This window comes from Bombus flavifrons, chromosome 7, assembly GCF_040668555.2.
Source record: "Bombus flavifrons isolate JBK064 chromosome 7, iyBomFlav1_principal, whole genome shotgun sequence".
Taxonomy (NCBI): domain Eukaryota; kingdom Metazoa; phylum Arthropoda; class Insecta; order Hymenoptera; family Apidae; genus Bombus; species Bombus flavifrons.
The window spans coordinates 5,349,790-5,367,985 of record NC_138448.1 but is presented as its reverse complement, the minus strand read 5'-3'; the positions used below and the strand labels follow the sequence as shown (position 1 = coordinate 5,367,985).

Below are 18,196 nucleotides of genomic sequence, written 5' to 3'. Positions count from 1 at the left end.
ATCATTCAAAGTGCAATTTTCGAAAACTAAGTATAGTCATATCGGAAAGGGAATTTGTTAACTTAAAATAACAATTTTAGATATATTCAATACAATGAATACACCTGTTATAAAAAAGCATTTAATGCATAAACACGTCATGTGTATATCGTACACGGCGTGTATTAAAGCAAAAAGATCTTAAAATTAATTTTAATCTTCAAATTAAATAAATTTTTACACATGTAACAGTTTATTAATGGAAAATAATGGATTAATATTTTTAAGTATTATATGATATGTACTTTAGGGTTCAAATTTTAAAGAAAATATTTCAGAAATCTTTTTTTTATTTTATAAACAGATGTATATTAATTAGTGAATCATGAGACTATTTACAATCAGGCATTTTAAGTATATGGTATAGCAGTCGATTTTTTTCATGATACGCCTTAAACGCCAGTTTATGTTATTTGCTGTGCATGTATATTTACAATGTTATATGATCGTTTTCGAGAAATTTCAGACATGTTAATTTGATAAAATATAGTACTTTTTTTTAAATATGATTTAACACATGTATTCCATGGAACTGGTATACATATATAACAATAAATTATTGAACATTTGTTTATGGTCGGAGTAATTAAAGCACTAACCATAACGCTATTTTCTTTGAAAAAATAGTAGGAGTCAAACAATTTTTATTTCTTTTTTATATAATTAATACGTTTTCTTCAAAATATAATGAAGAAATTGTACAATAAAGAGATTGAAACACACAAAAAAGCGAGACTATTAAATCAATGCTCTTTGGAATGTCGTTCACAGTGTAAATATAAACTATAGAAGATCATAAATTTGCAGTAATTTATACGGAAAAGTAACTATACAGATTATATCGAGTCTAAACAAAATATAATAGTAAATAATATTTATATAGATCTCTGAAAAATAACTTAATCACACTATTGATCCTAAAGTATGACTGCAATACATAAAAGCATTATCCGTAAAACATTCCCTTGATTCTTCCATTAATAATTGTTTATAATAGCATTAATGTGTAAGTACGCTAATAAAAAGAAATTATTGAAACATTTGATATTTTTAAGTTTGAGAAATTTGAAAGTAATACATCGATTTAAATCACAAATAATTTCATTTTAAATTATGAAATTTTTAACAAAATGCTTTTTATCATAATTTCATAAATTATCTTACACAATTATTAGTAATTTTGGACCATCCTGCAGTATAGACTCAAAGTTGTTTGTAAATATTAAGATATAAAATATATTTTTACTACATATTATTATATACAAACCCTGTTCGGATTGATAATAAATTTAATGAAGACAATTGATTTTTTGCCAATGTAAAACATTTATCAATGGTAATGTATTTGCGTATCTTTCATTGAATTTTTTATCACAATAAAAATACAGAAGGTCCAAAATAATTCTACTTTGATTTATACAAAACGTATACATTCCTGAATCAGGACTTTAAAACATGATTTATAAAATTCTTTTGTCTTATGCAGATATTCCCAAAGAATTATAATAGCTTTATATATTATTTTACAATTTATCTTTCAAAAGAATTTAGATAAATCGCTTATTTTATGTACGATTAAAAATAGCTACAATCCTCTCTGTCTCCGTCATTTTTTAACAATAAATGTATGGTAAGAAATACCTATAGCAATTTTATAATGCAGGATTCTCAAATTTTGGTCCTTTACTGACTACAATCTCAGTATATGGATGGTCTTGATTGAGCTCTAATACTTGGAATTTTTTTAGAACTAATAATGTGTAGAATTTTTGCGCAACCTAAAAGAATGAATCAATAATAACATGAATTTAATTTCTACAATTATAAGTTCTGCTAATCATATTCTAGAATACAAACCTGCTTGCGATTGTTTTTATATGCCATTTCTGATAGTGTCAATCTATCTTTGGTGTCTAGTTTACTTTTGATAACATGATACATGTGTGATGCTCTCTTATTAAGAACTCGTTCTTCAAACTGTTCATAAGTTTCATCTATTTGTTGTTCTTCTTGCTAGAAAAGTAAAAGATTATATTATACATTTAGTTGCTTCGAATGTATTACAATTTAATATAAGTAAATAAACATTATACGTACAGGACCTACAGATGGTGGAAATTCATAATCTTCATGATTCCATGGTGTTGCTGGTCCTCTTTCTGATACAGCTGGTGTGTGGGGTGGTTGATGATGTTCATCATATCCCATATAGGGTACTTGAGATTGCGCCTATGTATATTCAAATTTGTTAATATCTGCGTAATATAATATCATATATTTATATATATCTAAGGAATAAAATTAACCTGATCATAGCCCATATTTTCCATTTGTGGCATTTCAACAGGTGTAGGAACGACTTCTGGTTCAATTAGTGTAGGTGGAACAACTGGTTCTTCAGATGCAGTAATAGCTTCATTAGGAGGAATTTCAGGAATTTCTGAAGGAATTAAAGATGTTTCGGGAACTACAGGAACCATATCCGCTTCTTCAATAGGAGGCACGATACCACTAATTTCAGATACTGATGATTCAGTTGGTAAAGACATCTCAGGTTGAGGTACTGGTGATTCTGCAGAGGGAAGACTTGGTTGGGGGACTATACTAGGAACATCCATTGCTTCAGGGGCAACATCTACTGGAGGAGGTGCTGGCGCTGGAGGTGGTGGCCTTATCTAAAAATAATAAAATACATTAATAAACTCACAGTTTTAAAAAAGAGGTTTTATAATAGAAGAAAGATTTAAAAATAAACAATATGATGTACCTCTTCATCCGCTGGTGCTTTTCGTTTGCGAGCCATGCGTTTACTGAGAATAGTTTGTTCATACGAATCAGGTTCTGCAGGTTCTCTCATTTGTTCTAAAGGCATGCCTTCTTCTTCACCTACTAAACGTCCAAAGTCCTCATGATCGTAAGACTTGCTAGTTAAATGTCGTTGATAATTCTATATTGTTAAAAAATAAAATTATATTTTTTTTAGATGGCAGATACATACATACTTGATGATTATTAAATATGAAATACATTACCTTAAATAATACACGTGCTGGTATTGGTCTTCCTGGTAAAGCAAACAATTTTTCGACTCCACCAGTTTCTTTCCAATGCATTAATCTTTTCGTAGGTGGTGCCAAATCTAATGTAGTAATAATGTCACTAATATCTGATAATTGTGCTTTCATTTCTTCACCAGAGATATTTTTTACCTCATCCACAATGAGTTTACGCTTGCGTTTTGCTTTTGTAAATCCTATTAATTTTATTAAAATTAAATTATAACAATTAATATCACAACTGAAATAAAATATAATATCAAAAACCTTTTAAGGCAGATGTATCAACAGGTGCGAGAGCGAAACTCTCTTCTTCATCATGTAATAACGTAGTTTGATCCTGCAGAGGTGGAGCTTCTTCCATAGGTTCCATTGGACGTTCTTCAGGGACATTGGGTGGAGCAGGAGTGAAACGGCGACTGGCAACACTTATTCTTCCTTCAATTTCTTCACCAGGTGCAGCTGGAGAAACGGGTCTGGATTCGTCAGTACTATACAGAAAATGTTAAATTTAATATGATATATACATACATTTATTTAATATAAATTTTGAATGTGTAAAATACACTTTATTAATTACCTCATTCCATCCATGGGAGATGGTGGACCTCCAAAACGATCTCCCATTTCTTCTTCTGATTCATCATGCACAGAAGGTGGACCTCCAGAAACTACACCAGGTTCTTGTGTTTCTGCTACTGCACTCACCTCAGGTACAGGTACTTCACCCATTGGTGCTTCATCAAATAAACCACCCTCAAACAACCCACCAGCTAAATAAAGAAATAAAGCTTGTCATAAATATAATTATCATTTCAATTGCATATATTAATGTAAGTTGCTTACATATAATATCTTGACCAAGATGACCACCAAAACCATCATCTCTAATTGGCATATCTATATCCATAGCTTGCGCTGTTACCGATGGACCTGGTACTGGTTCTTTTTCCTTTTGTTCTAAAGTTGCTTCGATCCCTGGTCCATCAGTGAACAACATATGAGTCTGAAAAATGAATATAGATTTTATTCTTCACATAAAATGTCAACAGTTAAAGTGACAAAACATACCTGATCTAATGATGGTTCTACAGCACCAGCATGTCTTAACAATTCTGGAGGTTCAGCATCAAAACTCATGTCACCAAATCCTTGATCATGCGTAACTAAAGCTAAACTGCCATAATCTTCCCTCATAGTGATTTCTTCTGCTCGTGACTGGTTTAAACTAAATTGTGCTTCAATGTCAACATCTCTGAAATATAGCATTAGTATTAAATAATAATATTTATAAAATAAGCTTTTATTTTTATGTAATTATCTTCATTAAAGTTTCTATTTAATTCTTATATATTTACTTTAATTCTGGCATTGCTGTATCAAAATCATGAAACACTTCAGGTAATGTTATAGCTGTTACAGCAGCTTCTCTATGCTCTTCTGGTAAATCTACCATACCAGGCCTAAAGGCCATTTTTATTTTGACAAAGGCTTCATTACAATCGGCTAAGAGATATTTAGCTTTCCTTGAATATATACGTACCACACCCAACAATAAATGACCAGATGTTCTTAAAGCCATTTTTACCTATAATAAAATAGTGGCACAAAAAATAAAAACCATATATTTTATAGAAATATTAAGAATTCTTTTCATAAAAAAATATTGTATTCTAGAAAATAGAATAAAATGAACAAAAATCTATAAGATTTAGATAATATATATTTAAGTAACACTCTACTATAAAAGATCTTACGTAATGTCTAAAAAAACATAAAATTCATATTGTTATAAATCTAGAATCATAACAAGAATATTAGAAATTTATGAGTTCATATACATAAAAATTAAAAAAGACGTATTTTATAAATACCTTTGGCTGTAATATACCATCTACAGATTTTTCAATATTCGTCTCGAATACATGGGCTTTCGTCAATTTTTTATCCCAGTGAGCGGCTAACCAAATACGTGCTAACGGCCCTTTTTTGGCCAACACGAAATGAGCGTAAAACATTTTTAACCTGTGTTATGTCCTTTTCTGTAAACAAAATTGTGTTATATCAGTAAAATTGGCTAAAGGAATTTAGTCTGTTCTGTGTTTGTAAACACAAAGATATACACAAGAGGCTAATTCTTTAACGCGATTTTCCGCTAGCAACATCATTATCACCTTATAATTGACAAAACCGGTCGATGGGTCAATTAATACATGAAGTTAGCATTTTTTATATTTCTAAATACTGAAAATCGAGTCGTAGGACTCGAACAAAATAGCGATCATGTAATTTTTCTTAATTTAGTAAAATGTCAACATCTTTGCACAAGATGGCGTTTCTGTCCGTAATTTTGGCGGTTACGCGTAAGCTGTTGAACACGTAGTTGCGTTCTAATCTATTTCTGTGCAAATCATATTACGGTGACTCGTTATCGATAAATCTTGAACTATTAATTTTATATTTTACATAAATTATCACATTTAACTGGTATATTAGAAAATCGTTGACACATACGGTATGTTTCTTTTCAGCGCGTCTTCACGAGAACCTGCATGCAACTAATTTTACTGAACGTTCCGAAACTCGCCCCGTTAATGGCAGATAGGTGTGTTCGTAAACACATAAAATTTTATTTTCCTAACTTTTCTAACCTGCGTAAATTAATAAATATAGATATATTCTATATCAAACATTTATATGACTATCTTGATTTTTGCCTTTTTGTTTCATAATTAATATTCGAATAATGGAATGTTAAGTAATGAATGGCTTAATAGAAAATTAAATTATACGTATTATATTGTTAATAACCTATCAACAACGTTTCTGATTTCTAGTTTTCACCAATAGTATTCAATGTTTTATGCATTTTTGTAGAAATATTTTTTTATTGTAAAATATGTATATCAAAATGTATAATTTCATTTATTTAAGAAACGTGTTGAAACTTTGTTACCAAATAACGTCCAAACAGTATAGAACAAAGTCAGTAACAAAAAATTACTTTTGTCTTAACTATAACCATGTGGTCACAAAGTAATAAATGTTCTGAGTAGCGCAATAGTAACTTCTAATAATATCTTTACAACTTGAAATAAAAATATTTGTTTCGTAATTTAATATTTAGATTTACTTTCACCAAATAAAATAATATTATTGCATAGAGATCAAAGTATTGAATCTGGTATAAACAAGAATATTAACCAAAAAGTTGGTATGAAAACACGATAACTTCTTTAAAATTGTTCCGTTCTTTTTAAATATATATGTATATAAAATACAATTTAAGTTATACTTTTAGCGATATATATTAAATATTCTTTTCTGTTATAGAAATGGGGAAGGTGTACTCTTATATTACGCGACCAATTCGTTCATTTAACATTGAAAATCGTACAGCACGTATTCTTGACAAGGAGAAGCCAATTCCTGCTCCTGAATATCCATCAGTACAGAGACAAAGAGAAGTTGTAGATAAATGTAAATTTCTCTCTCAAATTCTATTTCAAGTTTTATATTTTTTAGATTAACATTTTTGTTAGAATTGAAAATAAAAGAATTTTTGGAAGTAGATATAGATACAGATAGAATAGAAATAATAGAATTTACAGAAGTAAAAGAAATAAAACAATTATTTTTATCTTTTTACATGTAACTTAAACTTAAGTGATATAGATTATTTAATTATAGCTTTTGCATGGCAAAATGTGAAATAAAGTTGTATGTTATAAAATTTTGGTTTTTTTTTTAAACAAGAGTACCAGTTTTAAGAATTAGTCATTTTCTATATCATGTGATAATAGCTTTTTACATTTTTAAAAGTTATTTCTATTTTAGTGAAACCTAATTTGAAAGACACTCAGTACAAAAAGGATCATGAATTAAATGATCGTTTAAAGAGTGTCTTCGTTCAGTCTAAAGATCCAGAGGTATATTTCATTTAGAAATCTTTTGTGGATGTATTTATTTATTTGTAACTATTATGAAATAAATTGATATTTTTTTATTACTAGATTGAACCAACACAAGTCTCATCTAGGCCATTACCACAGGATAGAAGTCAATATTCTTTAGATGAGTTTTATGAATCGCTTGTTCCTCGGAAGGGTAAATGTACCATAAAAGAAGTAGTAACATTTTTGATTAAGCATCAAGAAAATGAGGTAGAATACTCTATAGAAAGAATATCCCAAAAGTATCAAATAGATAAACAAACAGTAGGTAAGAATATGTTTTTAGATAGAAAATGATAATACAGTATTACTAAAGTAAATTTGTATTCCCTAAATCCTATTTAAATACTTAAAATATAATATTAATAACTGTTTCAGAAAATATTTTAACAAGTTATAAACTCTTTCACGTGATCACAGATGTGAAACAGCTGAAGATAGAGGAGGGTAAGAAAAAGTAAGATTCTTGTATTATAATTAACCGTTTGAATCCCAGTAGTCTTTGAAGAAACAGGGTCGAAAAATCCCTAACAGCGCGATAGCGCTTGTCCTAATCGTTTGCGAAGAGAAACAAGCGGCGTAATAGCGCTCATCATATTTGTTATTTTTATGAAATACATTTATATTATTATATATGCGTACTATTAGTTTATAAATATTTCAAGTTTTGTTCAATAAAAATTATTGAGAAGGTAACAATGAAATACAAAATACCGTCAGGCGTTCGTAGCGTCCAAATGTACTGGGATTTTTCGATACTAAATCTAAACAGCACGATCGCATTGCTTGGAACTCAAACCCAAAAGTTAAAAGAATCTAAAGTATCATGTAAAATAAAAATAAATAACAATTTATTAAAAATTATATTAGTTACCTTATTTTAATCCTATTTTAATACTGAGTATTTCAATTATTAGAAATTTTAGGAATTTAATATCGAAACAGAACTGTAAGAAACACTAGTGAGGAAATGAATATACAATATTAAACTTGTTTTTTTCTTTACTTTCTTTATTCTCTAAAGTAACTGGAGCTTATTTCTAAAAAATTGTTTGTTTATCAGTAAGTAAAATACAATTTATGATAACATCCCTGTTTCTTATACATACAATAAATTACATATATTTACAAAATATAAGTCTATAAATATTTTTATATATTCATATAGTAGATTTTCTATGTGCAAAAATTTTTTCTAATATTCCTAATGGTTTTTATTTTTTAGCAATACCATCATATTATAATAATACTATCATATTATAATTGCAACACTTGTATATTTAGAATTGGCAGTAACGTATAAAAATAGTAACTTTAATATACGTATATTAAAATAACGTCAATTTAAGCATAGTTTTCGAAACTACTTGCTCATGGCATAAATTAATTTTCAATCATACTATATTTGCTCATTCTCCTTTTGGACATACCTTAATTAACTCCATACATTTGAAAAATCTAAAACATACAAATACAAATTTCAAGAAGGCAAATCTTTTTTTTATTCTAAATGTTGTTTTCTTTATATACTTACTGAATAGAATGTGATACAGGAAAGTAAAGTAAGCTAGTACATTGAATTCTTTGAATGTAGAAGGTGTCGAATGAGAACGGCCAAAAAGCAATCCTTCGTCGACTGGTCTTACTTCTGGAATGGTTGCAGTTTTCTTCAACATCCAATTGAAAGCATCCATTTTTAGTCTTTTCTTTAACTCTGGACCTACTTCATCCCTAATTCGGCGATTGTAATTATTTAACCATCGTATCTGTAGAGTTATTGAAATATTTTTTGAAATCTATATAGATAAAGAAAGCACATTAATTAATTGTTAATTAGTACTTACGTGTGATGGATTTAACATATCGTAGTCAATCAACTTTGGTTCATATGGAACTAACGTGACGTCCCTGAATTTCAAAAAAATTTCTGTTTTCTAAAAAGAGATACATTTTTACCGAGAATTTCTCTAATTTTTAAATAATTTGAATTAAAGTACCTACTGATTTGCCTGCTTCCATCGTTTCAAGGATGTTCTCCAAACGAACGCCGAAGTCGCCTTCTTTGTAGTAACCAGGTTCGTTTGATAAAAAGAATCCTGGTCTTAATTCAACAGGTCCACAAACTTTATCCGATGATACGGGCTGTCCGTATGATACACCAATAGGCGCTGGAAATATATTAACATTACGATTAATATTAATCATTAATGAATAACAATTCGAAACGTGCTACAAAAGACTTTCCAGTTATTCGAAGTTCTAAATTCAATTAAATCTTGATCAATAATGCTTTATCATAAATAGACTGCGGATATTTATGCAAATTCATATTTTTACGAATATAATGAAGAAATCGAACCTAGGTATAGAATTGTTTTATCAATGTCATATAATATCGCTTAAATATTGCAATGTTTACTGTATTTTGGATATATCATATATTTTTGCATATTATGCATATGTGTATACTGTGCATTTTTGCACCTCTAAATTTCTCACCATAAACGTATAAATATCCGCAATTTAATCGAAACTAACAACATTTTCCATATAATCGCAAAGATCGAGTAAAGATCGTGAATAACGTTGAATTTAGATAAAAAAAACGTATATCATTCGATCAATCGTCTACGTAAGCGAGTCTTTAATTTTTTCAAAGTAATGAGACAAACATTCGTGGACAGACAAAAAGTGACCGATTCCATGGCCAGTCCCGTGCAAGTAGTCGTAACCAACGTTCCATAATGGTGCTCTTGCAACGATGTCCAGCTGGTTGGATTTCAAACTGCTTGGAAAGATCAAAGAAGACAGTTGTATTGCTCCGATTAACACTCTTGTGTATGCTTTTTTCTGTTCTTCCGTTGGCGTACCAAAGTGCAGCGTTCTTGTGACATCTGTAGTGCCATCTGTTTACGAAACAAGATAAATGTTATAAAAGGGTAGAAAGGTTCTATGATTTTTGCCAGTTCTTAATTAACCGAAAGAAAATTTCTTCCTTTATTTTCTTTGGATATTTACATGTTTCCTCGAACAAAATTTGTAATATTTGCTTAAAAATTTTTTCAGACTTCTTGAAAGTCTAGGATAATACAAGGATGAGATTTAATAACAGAATCAAAATTCCGTTACCTAAATATTGTCCTCCCGAGTCCACAACCAGGGTCGACGCTTGTCCAATTTTGATATTCGTTAGATTGTTAGGTTCATAATGGGGAATAGCAGCATGAGGTCCGTATCCAGCGATCGTAGGGAACGAGATACCTTTATTCTTGTCCTGTTCGTAACGAAACTCGTTCGCCAGTCTAGCTACTTGCATCTCGTCCCATCCATTCGAATTCAGTGTATATTGTTCCTCCATGTATGCTAAGAAATCGCACATCGCCACTGCGTCCCTTAGGTGGGACCTCCTCATCCCTTCCGCCTCGACCTCGTTCTTTTGCGCTCGTAAACTTAACACCGGTGACGGTTTTGGCAATCGTTTCTCCGGCGGGATCTACAAAATATAATTAAAAAAGTGCTATATCGGTAAAAAAAATTCTTTCACTTATCAAGTACATTAGTAGAATGTATAGAATCTTTCTATATTACGTGTATTCTATGTAACTATTATTCGTATAACTTTGAAATTTCCTATAAACGCATAAAAATCAGATGTTCGATTAGACCGCGAAAAGCGATCGTTTACGAAAGTGATTCTTGGTCCGGTAAAAGTTTGAGAAGCCCTGATCTAACCTATTAAATGCTATTGCACGATCATTCGTACAGAACTTGAAACAGAAAGGAAACTGCTCCCTGATTTCTGATGCCGCGGGCGTCCAGGCGTCCCGAAGCACCGGCTATCATGTTGAGAAGAAGGTGAAACCGTTTCACCACCATGAGCATCGTAGAGAACATGATACAGACTATTTTATTCTATCTATTTACCAATGATACGGTTTGTACCTTGACGATATGCAATAATGAGAAAGAACATCGTGCATTGGACGGCCGACGAACGTTCATGTTTAGTCTACGTCTATGGAGGTGTGTCAGTCCGTCATGTGGGGATCAAGCTAAGCTCAACAAGCTCTACGAGGATAGGAGAACATGTCGGAGAAGGTGTACTTTTGCCTAGGATTATCCGCTCTAATGCCCCTATAGTTGAATCCCAGCGTGTTCGGTAAAATGGCGCGAACGAGGAGGTAACCGTATTCGAATTCCTACTGTACTTTCTCAACCGCCGTTTTTCATATTTTTAGCTGTGCGTAGAACGGTTAAATTACGGAGGTTCGTTTTCAATGCGTAGAGATTGATGAAAGAAGAATGAATTTTATTACAGTTTTTTGCATGGTCGTAGGAATCAATTGGGATATTTCATTGTTTAAAATTTTCACCATAATTTGATAAATCTTCGGAACAAATAAGTAGCTAAATTTATTACGTACAGAGTTAAATATTTCCATGGAGGCACCTGGACTGTAAGCACATCGTATCGGCAACCATACTAAATTCCAAGCTTGGGACATTGTTCGTAAGTCGTACCAAATAGAAGTGTAATTATGCCATCTGTAACGTGCGATATCAAAACGTGAAAGGATTATTAACGAAGATACATTTCTTCCATAAAAGTACAGAGTTATTTTTTACGTCCAACAATAAATGTAATGTAAATAATAATCTAATAATTATAGTAAAATCTAACAATTCATACACGTGTATCTTTTGATTCATTGTTTAAAGTCATATCAATCGCTATGTAGTTTTATATATAGTGATTGAATTGGAACTATAAGTCGTATTTTCAAATTGCTCGGAAAGATTGACTTGTCCCAAAAATTTTAGCAATTATACTTAATGCTTGATTAGCATCTATATTATGATATTAGTACTACTATCAGTTTCTATTGTACAGAAATGGAGCAGATATTAATGTTATCTCACTTACTTCACGCAATTTGCATGGGAACAAAGGTCCATCTTCAAATGTTCGTCCACTGATCTTAAAATCTTGTGTCGCGGTGCGTACAAATGTATCGATCCATGAGTAACAACCGCATACGCCCTGAGGACAGGTGTGTTTGGCAAATCGTATCCGCGAATATTAAACAGCCAGGCTATTTCGTCGAGAGCTGTAAGAACTAACGCGTCGGCCTTATATAACGCCATGTCAATACGAATCAACTGGACCTTGTCTTGCCAAGCTTTTCCTGAATATTTGTCCGGCAACGGATACGCTGGATGCGGATTGTAATTCGGTCGATCGACCTGCCAGATCAAGTCCACCAGGTTGTTACGGACAGGAACCAATCTTATGGACGAATTCGCTGGACACGAACGCTATTGTTAATTCAGAAACATCCTCGTTTGGATGGAGGTAAATTTTCATAAAAATTGATGAAACTTCGAATGCAAGAAATGGCGCAAAAATAATCAATGTCATGGAATTGTTTAGTTTATCACAGTCAGTTAAAACGAATGGAAAGCTGTATGTGCGAAGAAGTTCGATGCATAGAAGAAAAAATATAGCGAAGTAGTCAACGCTCACTGAAGTAGGGTATGAATCAATTATTAGTTGTTTCTTGCTTCTTCCGACGATAAAGTCAAATACACGACGAATTTAACGTTTATTTGGATTGATGTGTTTGACGTTTTAGAACCACTACGATACAGTAAATGACAGACGATATAGCTGGACGTATAAATTTAAAGTAGATACTCGTTGTTGATAGGTTAAATGTGTTTGGATGTGTTTAATTACCTAATTCATCTTCCCAGGTTTCCCAATCGATGGCAGATACAAGCGTTGGATCGGCGCCAATACGCACAGAACTTTGACTGCGAAACTCGTGCATTAACCATTCTGTTATAGATGGGACCTATCATATGATCGAAAGAATTTATTATTGGGCTGTGGCACAAAAATAAATGAATATAAAAATGTAGGAATTATGTAATAAAATAACTTCCAAGAAAGACTGTAAATAATAGTAGTATCTTTATAGCATACATGTAACAATCTTTTTTTAAGACTAAGAAACAAAATTTTCTATATTTTGATTAAAGAAACCATACATAAAAAACTTAATACCTATGTTCAAACTACTTAACACGTTGACTGCGTGTTTTCAAAGAAATCTTCGTTAGGCCATGCGTGCAGCAGTACCAAGCGTTCTCTGCTAGGTGCTCCCGCCGATATTTTAGTAATGCGAGTCGTTCAAGCGGTGGTCTCAAGAATAATCTTTCGTTTCTTTTGTACGCAACATTAAAACCACTAGCTGTTGTTGAATATAATGAAGGAAAGTGTGGTATAGATTATTCCGACCAAATGGTTTCTTATGCCACCACAATTAGAAAAGGAATCAAATGGTACAGAAAACTTGGCATTCAACTCCTGAGAATTTCCGTTGTAAACGCTTTGATGGTTTACAAAATTGCAACAAGGAAGAATATAAATATTAGAATATTTATATAACTAATAATTGTATTAGTTGCAAAATTATTAGGATTGTCTGAAAATACAAAAATCCTTGTCTTCGACGGAGTCAGCATAATATCGCTGTTCGGAAAAATGATTCCGGAAGAAGCATTAGACGCGCATGCAAACTATGTTATGCAAATAAAAGACGTCGAATGGACCGAACAAAGGCACAAAAGAATTTGAAGAAAATTGTCCAAATTGTCCCGACCAACCTCAGCTATGTATAAAATGCTTTAAAGGTTTACATTCTAAATAATTTTTTTAATAAACCATTTTCGTATTACTTTTATAACAATTCAACAGTTTTATTATTATGGAATATCTTTTCAATACCTATGACGATCCTTCGCAAATAGTCAAATAAGCGACATCCGAATATGGGTTACGCGGCCCAACCAGAAACTTTGCTGAAACTAATACAGGTGTCATGGCAGTCAACGCGTTAAAATATTACATTATTTATTTATTATATTTATGATTTTCAGTTATTATTCAATTTAATCACATCGCAATGAAGTGTGAAAAATTTAATTTAAATATTTTTTCTTCTTTATTTTTCATTATTAATAATGAAAAGTAATTTCCCCCTAAAGTTATGTAAGACTACAATATATTTTTGAATTTATTTAAAGTAGAAAGATGTAGCCACTCAGAAAGCATCCATCCCATCCTTCTCATACTAAGTACAAGAAGTGAACGATCATCGATGACTGAGAATTCGAAACAAAGTCAATTTCTCGAGTCTTCCTCACGCTCAGGGAAAGATGCTATACCTCGTCATCGTGGTTGCATCAATTCAACCCGTAGGCCGAATGTTCGAAGAACATGTACTTCAGCAATGATCCTGAGAAGTACGATCTTAACTTTTCAACATCGATGCAGCCTTTATATTATACCTTCCTCACCATTTAACCTGCGAGAAGTCACTTAGTTTGCTAGCCATCTAGCGGCAGAATATTAAACTAGCCAAGAATGCTCCGATTTATTACGTACGTATGTATTTTTCAGGAATAATTTAGTATTATAGAAAGTAAATGATTGCAATAAATATGCAATAATCTTCTCTTTTTTCATAAACAAACAAAATTCTATTTTAAATTCTTCATTAAAGAATTCATCTTGAACTTACTTCTGTTCTACCGCGTTTCATGAGAATCCAATTGCAATCAAGTTGATGGTCTGCTTGAATATAATACCTTCCATCCGTCCAAAACACGGCTTTATCCGAAGTGACGACAGCCTCTCCCGCGCTGCCGTAGAATCCAGTGATGAATTCTCTCCTCATATCACGAGGATCCAGGGAATCGCTCTAATCAAGATAGAGATCATGATATAATCGTATGTATTTTTGATTACCTTATATAAGAAACTCGTTTCACTAAGCTTACTAAGCTGTTGCTGCTAATATATTATTTACTTAATAAAAGAAGAGCAGCACTCGTTATTAGATAAAGCACTGCAACGAAATTAAAGAAAGCTTCAATATCTAATAATGAAATGTTTCAAAAGGAATAAACTTGGCAGATTTTTATTGGGATATGTTCTTTTTTGTTAAATTAAAGCATTGAGATTACGAAAAGCTTCGAGACTCTGCAAACTCGAAATCTCACACGATTGTTATATGTACCTCCAAAGGGCCGTCGCGGCCACGATAAACCAAGTTCATTGTCTGAAAATTTAAGGATATGGGAAAAGAATAATCGTAATCCTATGATAATCCGTGGATACAATAATGAAAATAAAAATAAATTTTTTAATTTCATTTTTCAACTTTTTGAAAGATTTTTTACCGACTAGTGGTAATTCTGTTACGAATGATTCATATTACTATATGATTATAATTACCTGATGCGCGTCATCGGAGGTGACGATGTATCCATTAAGAGGTGGTCCTTGGATAGAAGCAACCCTAGTCATTTCTGATCTTAATTGTTTCAATCTTAGTGAAGTATCTTGCCTATTGATTGGTTGTTTGTGCGCCGTAGTCGAACAGTGGGATCTCTTTGCTCCATTGTAATTGAGAAATGGTACGATGACTTCATTTTGAAAATAATAGGCCTCTGCCAAGCCTGCGTGAAATTACGATTATTGTTAAAATAAATTTTTATTTGAATCAGTTAATGATTTTGGACGATAACCTTTTAATGTTGCTTTTCTCTATTAGGAGACAAGTACATTCTACATGCTTATTTATGACGTACTATAAGTTATACATATATATCTATTTTGTGTCAAGAATATCAAATTCTAGCTAAATATTTATTATTGAATATGTATTTGATAATTTTTTTTATTTTAAAACAAATAAAAAAATTAGTAATTGGAGGCGCCGGGCATCGATCCCGGTACCTCTCGCATGCTAAGCGAGCGCTCTACCATCTGAGCTACGCCCCCTAGTTGTCGGTTAGATTCTATAAATATCTAATGAATAGTTAGGCATACAAGTTTAAAAACAATTTTATTTCTAAAACATTTAGTCACATCTATCAATAATATATTTTTCCAAATACAAAGAGATATTACTAACACTAAAATTTATTAAAGATACGATTATTAATGCTATACATTGTATGCAACAAGTTAGATTACAAATAATAATACAGTATATGTCTTATTAAATAAAAAAATTCCGTAGAAATATAATGAGAAATATTTTTAATAATTCTACAGTAAAGTAATATTCATACATATGATTATTTTAAAATATAATGATTTTTCAAAGTGTATACGTATAAATTGCACAATTCGTAAAAGATTATCGATAACTATAGTTACTCTAGTTTATCAAACGAAAGATTATTATTTCAAGAATTGATTAGTTTTGAGTCTCCACTATAACGTACCCAATTTCAAACTTACATATTCATTTATATCCAGTAATCTTACTACACAATCATATTTAATAGGCCAATGCATATTTCTTTCTTTACTTATTTACTTATTTTTATTTAAGATTAATTTTAAACATCTAAAATTTTTAATGAGAAAGATTGAATTTTTTATATATTTTTGTTATTCTTGCAAGGTTTATTACAGCTATATATATATAACTGATATAACCTGTAGACATTTTTATTTTGCAATTTTTTTTTTTTACTTTCATACAATTATTTTACAGCGATATTATACGATCTACATTTTTGCAACAATCCATCGTCCATGAATTTTCATCGCATCCTAAATATCAAATATTGATCGATCACTGATTGATTATTGACTATTGATTGTCAATAAAAGAACAAGAACGCTTGTGGGATGACACACGCATATCCTGTGGGAATCCAGAGGGTACTAAGTGGTGCTTGTATAACAGGCAAGCATCTGTTCCGAAGAGGTCAATCATCCCGAAATCCACGTTTCGATCGATTTCTACGTAGGTAGCTCTTTATTATTTTACATTAATAATATTGCATTTTCACCCCATTTCTCCACATCAATCATATTCATAAACAATTTGTCTTTAATTATTTGATCAAACGATCCAATTGTTTCAGTCCAATTAAATCATATATTTATTCGAATACTAAATAGAACTGCCTGATATTTAATTCGGAGAAAATCGATACGATGCAAGAGATTAGAGGAGGAAGAGAAACCCTTCGTCGAGATTGCATCTCGTGCAAGGGGTAACTGGGTTACCAAATTGTTTAATTTAATAATTTAACGTAAATATCAAGTAATATTAAATATGTTACTAGGGAACTAGGAACGCGTCGCAGGTAGGTTTTACCCCATTGTAACTTTACAATTTTCACCCCCGCGAGTTTTCCATCTTGTGTACCAACGCCACATGGTATCAAACTTTTTCCCTATTTCCGTTTACAAAACGGAGAACGTTCTTGCTGTTCGTCCCTTTGTCTTAATGATAGTCTCAGATAAAATTATAAGGTATCTTTCACGTACGTGTATGTTCTTGATGGAATCGTAATCGTATGAGGATTTATGTAAGTAACGAAAATAGTTGTTAGATTCTAATTCAGAACATTAAGGGCTTAGGCGACTACTTGCCTTTTAAGAAATTATGAATCATAAATTGTAGTTGGTTAATAGCACATTTTATGTAATTGAGATGCGTTTTTTTCCAAACGTATACTTATAAACGGTGATAACAGAGGAAAACATAATAAATAGAATTTTGTTGATTTTTTAATTTTGATGTTATTTGGTTGTTTGAAGAGTGTATTTTGATATAATATGGTTAAAATATATATAAAATATATGTATCTTAGCAATAGATGACTAATCCGTTAACTGTTTTGGAAAAACATATATCTAATATACCTAAGATATGATAACCAATACTTTTGAAATATTTTTTGAGATTGTCGAAGTCAATATTTTTGATGTAAATATCTCCCAAGAGAATCTCGTAATGAAATTTAAGTTTATTATTTTTTTTAAGTTTATTATTTTTATTTAAGTTTATAAGTTAAGTAATTTAAGTTATTAAGTTAAGTAATTTAAAACAGTTATGGTAATATATGTGATATGCTGACAGAATATTGGATTTCAAAATCGTTCTCATGTGAAAAACAAAAATGTAATTTATAGCGTTTTACTTCTGTGGTCCTCAAATGTTATTAAAAATGAAGAAATGACTAAAATGATTTTTGCTTCATGAAAGGTAGTTTAGCAACTTTTAATCAAACATTCTATAAATCACATCTACTCTATCTATTCTATAAATCACA

General features: G+C 31.1%; 3 protein-coding genes, 1 long non-coding RNA gene and 2 other non-coding genes across 14 annotated transcripts in view; 2 read left to right on the top strand and 4 right to left on the bottom strand.

The window, feature by feature from the left end:
• Positions 1 to 311: 311 nt before the first annotated feature.
• Positions 312 to 5,737, bottom strand: vtd (RAD21 cohesin complex component verthandi). Of its 2 annotated transcripts, none has more exons than XM_069117415.1 (13): positions 5,610 to 5,737; positions 4,970 to 5,137; positions 4,454 to 4,683; positions 4,167 to 4,350; positions 3,942 to 4,101; positions 3,676 to 3,868; positions 3,363 to 3,586; positions 3,072 to 3,292; positions 2,807 to 2,986; positions 2,346 to 2,714; positions 2,137 to 2,268; positions 1,897 to 2,052; positions 312 to 1,817 (listed from the first exon to the last, which is right to left on the bottom strand). In XM_069117415.1, exons 2-13 carry the CDS (start codon positions 5,111 to 5,113, stop codon positions 1,692 to 1,694), a joined length of 2,319 nt encoding a protein of 772 aa, XP_068973516.1. In that variant the 5' UTR covers positions 5,114 to 5,137; positions 5,610 to 5,737; the 3' UTR covers positions 312 to 1,691. The 2 variants fall into 2 exon arrangements, with proteins under 2 accessions (XP_068973516.1, XP_068973517.1); XM_069117416.1 differs by lacking the exon at positions 5,610 to 5,737 and adding an exon at positions 5,270 to 5,478.
• On the top strand, positions 5,483 to 7,909 carry LOC138182004 (protein NDUFAF4 homolog). 4 transcript variants are annotated; one of them, XM_069117453.1, is made up of 5 exons: positions 5,483 to 5,610; positions 6,429 to 6,575; positions 6,933 to 7,024; positions 7,109 to 7,316; positions 7,427 to 7,909. In XM_069117453.1, exons 2-5 carry the CDS (start codon positions 6,431 to 6,433, stop codon positions 7,507 to 7,509), a joined length of 528 nt encoding a protein of 175 aa, XP_068973554.1. In that variant the 5' UTR covers positions 5,483 to 5,610; positions 6,429 to 6,430; the 3' UTR covers positions 7,510 to 7,909. The 4 variants fall into 4 exon arrangements, with proteins under 4 accessions (XP_068973554.1, XP_068973555.1, XP_068973553.1 ...); XM_069117454.1 differs by lacking the exon at positions 5,483 to 5,610 and adding an exon at positions 5,959 to 6,080; XM_069117452.1 differs by lacking the exon at positions 5,483 to 5,610 and adding an exon at positions 6,107 to 6,305.
• Positions 7,910 to 8,057: 148 nt separating this feature from the next.
• LOC138181989 (xaa-Pro aminopeptidase 1) overlaps positions 8,058 to 18,196 on the bottom strand; it is a 46,669-nt gene continuing 36,530 nt past the window's right edge. For 3 of the 4 annotated variants that reach the window (XM_069117418.1, XM_069117419.1, XM_069117420.1), the window contains exons 3-13: positions 15,351 to 15,574; positions 14,635 to 14,814; positions 12,786 to 12,903; positions 11,973 to 12,351; positions 11,473 to 11,593; positions 10,178 to 10,541; positions 9,721 to 9,954; positions 9,050 to 9,216; positions 8,893 to 8,982; positions 8,583 to 8,814; positions 8,058 to 8,506 (exon numbers count right to left, since the gene is read on the bottom strand). In XM_069117418.1, the coding sequence (XP_068973519.1) occupies positions 8,484 to 8,506; positions 8,583 to 8,814; positions 8,893 to 8,982; positions 9,050 to 9,216; positions 9,721 to 9,954; positions 10,178 to 10,541; positions 11,473 to 11,593; positions 11,973 to 12,351; positions 12,786 to 12,903; positions 14,635 to 14,814; positions 15,351 to 15,574 (2,132 nt within the window). In that variant the 3' untranslated portion in view covers positions 8,058 to 8,483. Of the gene's footprint in view, positions 8,507 to 8,582; positions 8,815 to 8,892; positions 8,983 to 9,049; positions 9,217 to 9,720; positions 9,955 to 10,177; positions 10,542 to 11,472; positions 11,594 to 11,972; positions 12,352 to 12,785; positions 12,904 to 14,634; positions 14,815 to 15,350; positions 15,575 to 18,196 lie in introns of those variants that run through there. The other variant, XM_069117421.1, reaches the window with a different exon arrangement.
• LOC138182008 (uncharacterized) lies at positions 10,643 to 12,938 on the top strand. 2 transcript variants are annotated; one of them, XR_011173669.1, is made up of 4 exons: positions 10,643 to 10,982; positions 11,057 to 12,401; positions 12,480 to 12,581; positions 12,803 to 12,938. It is a non-coding gene; the product is annotated as an uncharacterized LOC138182008 (long non-coding RNA). The 2 variants fall into 2 exon arrangements; XR_011173668.1 differs by having other exon boundaries at positions 10,643 to 11,314; positions 11,385 to 12,401.
• On the bottom strand, positions 14,150 to 14,366 carry LOC138182167 (small nucleolar RNA U3). Its single transcript, XR_011173738.1, has one exon. It is a non-coding gene; the product is annotated as a small nucleolar RNA U3 (small nucleolar RNA).
• On the bottom strand, positions 15,827 to 15,899 carry TRNAA-AGC (transfer RNA alanine (anticodon AGC)). The gene has a single exon. It is a non-coding gene; the product is annotated as a tRNA-Ala (tRNA).